This window comes from Vollenhovia emeryi, unplaced genomic scaffold (assembly GCF_000949405.1).
Source record: "Vollenhovia emeryi isolate VEMERY1.0 unplaced genomic scaffold, V.emery_V1.0 DF939385.1, whole genome shotgun sequence".
NCBI classification, from domain to species: domain Eukaryota; kingdom Metazoa; phylum Arthropoda; class Insecta; order Hymenoptera; family Formicidae; genus Vollenhovia; species Vollenhovia emeryi.
In genome coordinates, this window is record NW_011966981.1 from 42,114 (window position 1) to 50,135 (window position 8,022).

At 42.6% G+C, this 8,022-nt stretch overlaps 2 protein-coding genes across 2 annotated transcripts; one reads left to right on the top strand and one right to left on the bottom strand.

Annotated features, from left to right (window-relative positions):
* Positions 1 to 180: 180 nt before the first annotated feature.
* LOC105558069 (uncharacterized protein C19orf52 homolog) lies at positions 181 to 1,354 on the top strand. Its single transcript, XM_012005574.1, has 3 exons — positions 181 to 558; positions 627 to 728; positions 843 to 1,354. Exons 1-3 carry the CDS (start codon positions 414 to 416, stop codon positions 1,259 to 1,261), a joined length of 666 nt encoding a protein of 221 aa, XP_011860964.1. The 5' UTR covers positions 181 to 413; the 3' UTR covers positions 1,262 to 1,354.
* Positions 1,355 to 2,067: 713 nt separating this feature from the next.
* On the bottom strand, positions 2,068 to 8,022 carry LOC105558071 (1,4-alpha-glucan-branching enzyme). Its single transcript, XM_012005575.1, has 10 exons — positions 7,782 to 8,022; positions 7,511 to 7,680; positions 7,188 to 7,429; positions 6,901 to 7,110; positions 4,414 to 4,721; positions 4,109 to 4,309; positions 3,679 to 4,031; positions 2,791 to 2,975; positions 2,387 to 2,678; positions 2,068 to 2,316 (listed from the first exon to the last, which is right to left on the bottom strand). The coding sequence occupies exons 1-10, from the start codon at positions 7,892 to 7,894 to the stop codon at positions 2,309 to 2,311; spliced, it is 2,082 nt and encodes a 693-aa protein (XP_011860965.1). The 5' UTR covers positions 7,895 to 8,022; the 3' UTR covers positions 2,068 to 2,308.

Consider the following 8,022-nt stretch of genomic DNA (forward strand, 5'->3'; position numbering starts at 1 on the left):
AAAGATGGGCTCGCGATAGTGCGCGCACGGCCGCGCGCCGGAAAGTCCCTTGAAAGACAATGGCTGCGTTCAGCAGAAAAAGCTGCTTTGCAACTGTTGTAAAATTCGTGAATCTGATTGGTGTATTCTCTTAATCTTGAGTAAATTTAAGAGCATACGCCAATCAGATTCATGAATTTTACAACAGTTGCAAAGTAGTTTTTTCTGCTGAACGTTATATAGCCAATTCCCCCAGAGCGAGCGGCCAATCGGACGTGGACAACGGAGTCCCGCGAGATGGCGCGCGCGACGCCTCGGTATGTTTCCGGCGTGACCTAACCTGTCGCCTATATTTAAATGCCGTCGCGGCCGAGATCTCTCCAGAAATTCGTACAATGGTATCGTGACCCGGGATCACCGCGCAAAGATTCGACATGGGTTCTCAGCAAATGTCCCAGCTTCCTCAGAGGCTCAGGGCGACCTTCAGGCTGCTCACGTCCAGGTTCAACGAGATCGGTGTGAGAATCAGGAGCTACGAGATGCCCGAGAGGATCAAGGGCACGTTTCTCGAGCGCGGAGGTAAATAGTAAGACGCGATCGAATTGTCACATTCCGATTGATGCGCAAACAATTTTGCCGTGTTGCAGCGAGATATTGGCACAGTCTGCTCATGGATTACAAGGACGCCGCGTTTGACACGGCCAAGGATTGCTGGCAGCATCCTGCGCGTACCGCGATGTATATCACACGTTCGTGTCGTTCCCCCCTGCGTATCTGTACATTTTGTCACCTTCTACGACGTGACGCGTGTACTAGTAACGTGCCTATAGTACTGTATTTATATAAAAATTATTTTATCGCAGTTCTAGGAAGCTGTGTTTACTCCAATCGACACAATCCGGACGAGACCGTGTTCAGGGAGCAACTAGTACAGAGCAGTATGAAGCTAATACAGGTGGGAGAGCCCATACGCAATCCCGTTTCTGTGCAGCACATAAAATGGTTGGAGCAATGCTACAACGAGGGGTTGATCAGGAGACTCAATCTTGGCGTTCTGTCCCTGATCTGGTTGGACAATTATGACAGAGACTGCTCCTTGTACAAGGCCGTCTGCCCGTACCTAAAACCACGATACGCAACCTTCCACGAGAGGATAGTGGACGTGGGCTTTCTAGAGAAGTGGTGGCTGCTAGAAAGTAAGATGAAAGACTATGACGTGAACGAGGCCGAATTCAATGCTGCGGTAACTGGGAGCGATATAGACGCTGTTTCAGCAACGTGATGAATTTTAGGAAAGAATTCTCTTGTATTTATGTAAAAAAAATATAAATTTTTTAAGTTTTTGAAAAACGTGTATGTATATGTATATATCAGAGTTGGGAAAGTTACTTTAGAAAAGTATCTAGTTACAGTTTCTTCACTAAAAATGTAACTAGTTACAGTTTCCAATTCTGATAGATAAGGGTCAGGGCACAAAGCAACGTAATAACTTACGACGAAGACACAAGCGTAAGCGTAGATAGTGCACAAGCGTTGGCGTAAAATAACGCCATGTGTAATTGGAGGCAAGTACGACATACGCCAAAGCTTGTGCGCTATCTACGTTTACGATTGCGTCTTTGCCGTAAGCTATTACGTTGCTTCGTGCTCTGTACCTAACGCGTTGCAGTTACTTAAAAAGTAACGAATCGTTACTTTGCAGTTACTTTCTTGCAATAAAAATAAAAATATCAAATCTGCATTTGAATTGTAAAGCGTTGATAAAGGCGTTTATGCGTAAGGCCTAATGCAATCTGTGGAGGTTTAAAAAATATATAAAGTAACTATTAAATTAGTTAAGCAAGTTAGAGTTACCAAAAAAAAGTGTAAAGAGTTACTTTCCTAAGATCCACCTGGTAAAGCAGCTATGCTTGTTGAATACACAGGTGAAATTTATTATTAGAATCGAATAAATCACGAGACCATAATAAATCGTCACGCTCTCTTCTGTTATAGAAAATATATTAATTTTATAATTTTGTAGAAAAATATTTTAACAAAGTCTATCCAAAATATATTAATTACAATGACTTAGAATAAAACAACGTCTGACAAAATTAAGTTAAATGCACCGGCATTTACTATAATTTGGTTTGTAATAGAAGTCTAGAGAAATATGCATAATCACAGGTTTCCCTTTTCAAGATTTACCACGATATATCTCTAGATTCCTAGGTGTGTATGTACATAGATACTTTACAAAAATATGATCTCTTGTATTCATCCGCGTTCGGTAGACGTGATCTATCATTATGCAATTTGCAAATAGTCTTCAGTCAGCAGACATCAGTTAGCGATCTAAAATGTAATGTTATTAATATCAATTGCCACGAGCAGTAATGCGAAACGCGTCGTATCGATACGTTACCAGTTTGTGCGTAAACCACTGCTGTACGGCACGGAATGTAGATCATCATCTTGTGTTGATACGCAGAAAACGGTTCCGGTTTCGTAAAATGCTGCACGCTCGTGTCCACGCGACGTTGCCCCCCAAATTGTTCGTCGTCGCTACACAGAACGATCTTGTACATTCCTGGATTCTTTATACCGACTGGATAATCGGCGAACGACTTGACCGGATGAAAGTTGAAGACAAACACGAGATCGGCACGGTCGAACACGACCACTTTATCGTCTTCGTGCTTCCAGCTCACATAGCCCTATAAATTTAAGTGTTACTCTTAATTCTTGTAATTTAACATTTAATCCTTAATCGTTGAGCACCAAAATCACGCGGATAACGAGGAGAAGGAAACTTATAAACCAACTTACAGGATTGGCATGTAACCATCCGTACTTCTCCTCGAGCGTATTCACAGCACGATCCCAATTGTTCATGTATTTATACTTTAGTAGTTCGTCGTCCACCAAACTCCACTGACGTCTGGCGTAATGATAGCTATCTGCATTTCCAATCCTCGGAAAGTCCAGCCATTCGGGATGGCCAAACTCGTTGCCTGTAAAACGTACTACGTTTAGAGCATCTCTGATTCTATCACATTTTTCTCTCGTGAACTGGATGTGTATCTCTCTTTCTTGAGCTTGGTATCTTTTTTCACCGAGGATCAAATTTCAATTTATTCAGTGAGGAGAGATACGAGTTACATTTCTTGAGTTTCTTCGACTTTAGATACAGATACCAGATAAATCTCTAACTTATTTAGTGAAAAGATGCAGATACAAGCTATATCTCTTGAATTTCTTTCATTTTAGATATATGGTCTGTTCTTCATAGCTGAATTGACTGCACAGTTCGGGAGTTTATCTTTTTCCCTCCTCCACATTAGAAGGGGAAGAAACTCTAAACTAGTGCAGCCAGTTGAGCTATAAAGAACGGACCCTTTAATACAGGCCAAGATCAGAGCTTGGTTGACTTTCTTCATCAAAGTTACAGATACAAGATAAATTTCTGAATCAATCGATTCAGTGAAGAGATGCAAGTTACATTTCTTGAATTTCTTTGGCTTCAGATGTAGATATAAGATGCACGGAATTATTTGTTCAGAAAAAAAACTACAGATACAGATAGTACCTGTATCTGTAACTATATCTGTATTTGTACCTTTAAAAAAAAAAGATACCAAGCTCTCTTTCACTCTCCAGATATATAATTGCTCAGCAAAAGATTAATCTAAAATGATTTGTTTATTTATTGCTCACCCATGAAGTTCAGATAAGCTTCGCCACCCAGACCGTGCGTGATCAGCGTAATTAGATTGTGGAGGGCGATGCCACGAGAGATGGTGTCGCTGTGCGAACTCATCGTACTCATGTGCGTATACATCTCCTTGTCCATGAGCCAGAACGCGATCGTCTTGTCGCCCACGAGGGCCTGATCGTGAGATTCGCAGTAAGCGACCGCTTTCTCCATCCATCTTCGATTGGAGAGCGCCCAACAAATGTCGCCAATGTTCCAATCGTCGTCTTTGACTTCTTTCAACAACTTTATCCACTTGTCAGGAATGGCCATGGCTAATCGATAGTCAAATCCCATACCACCTTCGGCGACGGGTCTTGGATATTTTGAGAAATGTTTAAAACGAATATTTTCATCCGCATCGAATTAGTGACAAGTTGACACGAGTCTCACCTGCAAACGCCTGGCATTCCGCTAACATCCTCGGCTATCGTGACGATTTCGGGATATAGCTCGTGCAACATGTGATTGGCGAGCATCAAGTACACTATGCCCTCCACATCGACATTTAAACCGTAATATTCATCGTAATGACCACTAAAACCTTGTCCCAAGCCCCTCGAGTGATACAACATCGATGTAACGCCGTCAAACCTGCAGAACACGATCCGTTGTGATCTCGGTACAAATTATATTTGTTACGCAACATACGAGAGTTACAAAATTTTGTACAATTCGTCGCTCATGAAAATAAGTACCTGAATCCATCAAAGTTATATTCCTCGGTGTACCAACGCAGGTTGGACAGCAGGAACCGAAGCACCTCGTATTCCGCGTAATTGAACAGCCTGCTGTCCCACAGCGAATGCTCGCCGCGAGGGCCGCTATGGAAGAAACACGAATCCGTGCCGTCGAACATATTCAGTCCGTCGAGCGTGTTCTTGGAAGCGTGCGAATGCACCACATCCAGCAAAACGTAAAGGCCGTGCTGATGCGCTACATCGACCAGCTCTTTCAGCTCTTCTGGATTTCCGTAGCGAGACGAGACCGCGTAGAAAGAGGTCACCTTTAATTTCAACGAGAAACGTGAAGTCGGGTACCACGGATAATTTGTACAATTGTTTTACAAATCAATGGCATAGTTTACATCGTGTTTTGCTCGCGCAACCTGACTTATAACTTGACCTAAAGTAAGCTTTCAGGGTAAACGTTTACATCTATAATACTTCCAGGTCAAGTATAAGCAACATAGGTAAAAATTAAGTCTAAATGTGAACGCCTTCAGTCGAACGTCATCTCTTTAAATGTGAGCAATTTTAGGTCACCTGCGTTTACATGCGTTAGTTCGCGCGGCCAACATCAGGCCAGTACGGGGATTCTGTAACTTGCTATCGATGCCTTTCGGTATTGTCAACTAGCGGCAGCCAATGACAAAGACAATTTTTGAAAAAGACACAGTTTTCATGGGGTCTTGTTAGCAGGGTTGGGAAGTAACTCGTTACTTGTAACGAAGTTACAGTTACTTTTTTTTGTAACTCTAACTTAACTTCGTTACTTTCTCTCCAGCTGCAACTGTAACTTAACTCGGTTACATTTTTTCGATAGCTAGTAACTAATTTTATAGTTACATTAATAGTTACTTTATATATTTTTTGAACCGCCACAGATCGCATTAGGTCTTGCGTTTGCACATAAACGCTTTTATCGACACTTAATAATTTAAACGCAGATTTGATATTTTTATTTTCATTCTAAGTAACTGCAAAGTAACGATTCGTTACTTTTTGAGTAGCTGTAACTGTAACTAGATACTTTTATAATAAACTTTCAAGTAAGACCCCTAGCTAAAACATATGAGAAAACGCCAATGTGGGTCACAAGGCAAGATGTGGGTAGCCCAACTTGTAAATCTTATATTTAAAAATGTGAATTTATATACCGTTTCTTTCCACATTTGTTCTACGCACAGATTTCTTTTTTTTCAAACATAAAGCAGTTTTCTTACAAGTGGAATTATTATCGTCAGCAAATTCACATATTCAAATCGATCGATTTGATCATATGTTGCTTAGATACTTCTATAAAGTAAGAATAAGTACAAGCTCGTCTTTTTTAAATAAAATGAGTAAAGGAAAATTAATGCCAATGTATTTACGAGCAACGAGTAAATTAACAAAGTAGATGTTTAATTAATAAAAAATCAGTGAACAAAAATCCGTGGAATACATTAATTCAGTGCTCGGAATTATTTGCACTTCTGGCCGGATTTTTTAGACAAACGCCTACTTTTGTCCCCTTGCTGCGCGCACTCCAGCGACGGTCAGTTTACTTCTCGACAGTGGGGCGTGTTTCAGGAGCGGCCCTGTTTCAAAAGCAACCAGAAAGAAACCTGAGAGCGGCCACGCCGGCGCGGCGGTTAACTTGTTACTGTTTCGCTAGGCTATCTGAAATTTCAAGGATTGGATTTCCGAGAATTTCAAATCGCGAAAATCGCAAATGTCGAAAACTGGCAATGCATCAGGAGAACATGATCAGCAAAGAGGTGGCACTATCAAAAATTCCGAGAAGTGGATTTCCGAGAAGTGGATTTCCGAGAATTTCATTCTTCAAACAGGGCCGCTCCTGAATCAGGAGGGTCCTGATACACGCCCCACTATCGAGAAGTAAACTGACATTCGCTGGAGTGCGCGCGGCAAGAGGACAAAAGCAGGAGTTTGTCTCAAAAATCCAACCAGAAGTGCAAATAATTCCGAGCACTGCATTAATTAAAGAATTTAACTTAATCAAATTCTTTAATTAATGTATTCCACAGACTTTTGTTCACTGATTTTTTTAAATTAAACATCTACTTCGTTAATTTACTCATTGCTTATAAATACATTGGCCTTAATTTTCCTTTACTCATTTTTTTCTATAAAGTAACTTTCCCAACCCTGGTTGCTAGTTAACGATACCGAAAAGCCTCGACAGCAAGTTACAGAATTCTCATACTCGGCTACACCGACGACTATCAATATCGTAAACGATGTCTGCGCAGCTTTTCTATCATGTAAGAGAGCTGCGCGAACGCTGCTATCAATATCGATAGTTGTCGATAACCGTGCACGGAATAGCGCGCCTGACCCAAGTCAGGTCGAGTGGTTTATCAATTGTTTACACAGTCACCTATCGCGAATAGGTCGACTACAAGGTATAGATAGATAATGTCTTAAATGTAAACCAGACCGTTGGGTGAATAACACAACCTGATATCCAAAGCTGGCATAGTAGGCGTGCTCCATGATCGCCATTAGCTGTATCGCGTTGTAGCCTTGCCTCACGATCCGCGGTATCACATCCCTGGCGAATTCCAAGTAGGTGCCAACGCGAAATTCCTGCGTGCCAATTCCAACATGGCACTCGTAAATCCTGAGACTCGCCGGCCTGCTTGGTTTCGGGTGCTTGAACTCGTAAGTCTGAAAAGGAAACGTCGTAAATGGTCTCTCTTTGTCGCGCGGCAGAGGCACTTTTCTTCTTTTCAACCGTCCAATACATTTTCCGGGTGCCATATACGCTGTTTGTAAGTGGTCCCTTCCGATTTGTCCGCCTTCTGCGTCACGTACGTCGCCCAAGGGCTCAACCTTTCGAGTAGCTCGTTATTGTGACTTTTAATGATTAGTTTCACTTCTGAATTATGCTTCAAGGGGCAACTGCCGTCCGCATTCGGCGGAAGATGCAACTCCCACTTGCCGTATTCCAATTTTTTGTACGGCGCGGCGGTTTTTTGCCAATTATCTATTACAACAAAGCAGTTGTACTGATAAAAAGTAATTTCAGCAAGTAATATGTTATACAAAATGAGAAAACGACGCGTACTGAACTCTCCTGTCAGAAACACCTCCTGCGCACCAGGTGCCCATTCCTTCGCGACGACACTATTGTCATCCTGGATATGAATACCAAAGTCCTTGTATGCAGTAGTGAATCGCCTCAGGTCCCCGTCCCCCTCTTCCACCTTCTCCACGTAATCCTTGAACAGGGCGTACCTGGAAAGGCGAGGGTAACAGTTACCGAAACACCCGGTTATTGTCGGCGAAGTCGCGACGTCACGAAGTCGCGCGTAAAGTCGCTACAAATAAATGCACACCTGCGTCGGATGTCACTCTCGTACGACTTGAGATACGGGTCCCTCTCGAGGAGGACGTCTATCTCCGGTACCTCGACCTGCGAGGGATCCATGCTTGACCACTTGCCACCCATGCTTTCACCGCGGCGACGTGCGTACGATTAGCGAGATCGGTGGCGTGACCGCGGCATGGACCGGCTGAAATTTCAATGTCACATGAATGTCACGCTTTCCCCTCCCCGCTCCCCGACGTCCGTACGTA

Coding starts and splice junctions, on each gene's coding strand:
- LOC105558069 (XM_012005574.1), top strand. CDS start 414: ATGGGTTCTCAGCAAATGTCCCAGCTTCCTCAGAGGCTCAGGGCGACC. Junction 559..626: donor CACGTTTCTCGAGCGCGGAG/GTAAATAGTAAG, acceptor GCCGTGTTGCAG/CGAGATATTGGCACAGTCTG. Junction 729..842: donor TACCGCGATGTATATCACAC/GTTCGTGTCGTT, acceptor ATTTTATCGCAG/TTCTAGGAAGCTGTGTTTAC.
- LOC105558071 (XM_012005575.1), bottom strand. CDS start 7,894: ATGGGTGGCAAGTGGTCAAGCATGGATCCCTCGCAGGTCGAGGTACCG. Junction 7,430..7,510: donor GTTTCTGACAGGAGAGTTCA/GTACGCGTCGTT, acceptor TTGTTGTAATAG/ATAATTGGCAAAAAACCGCC. Junction 4,310..4,413: donor TATAACTTTGATGGATTCAG/GTACTTATTTTC, acceptor CGTGTTCTGCAG/GTTTGACGGCGTTACATCGA.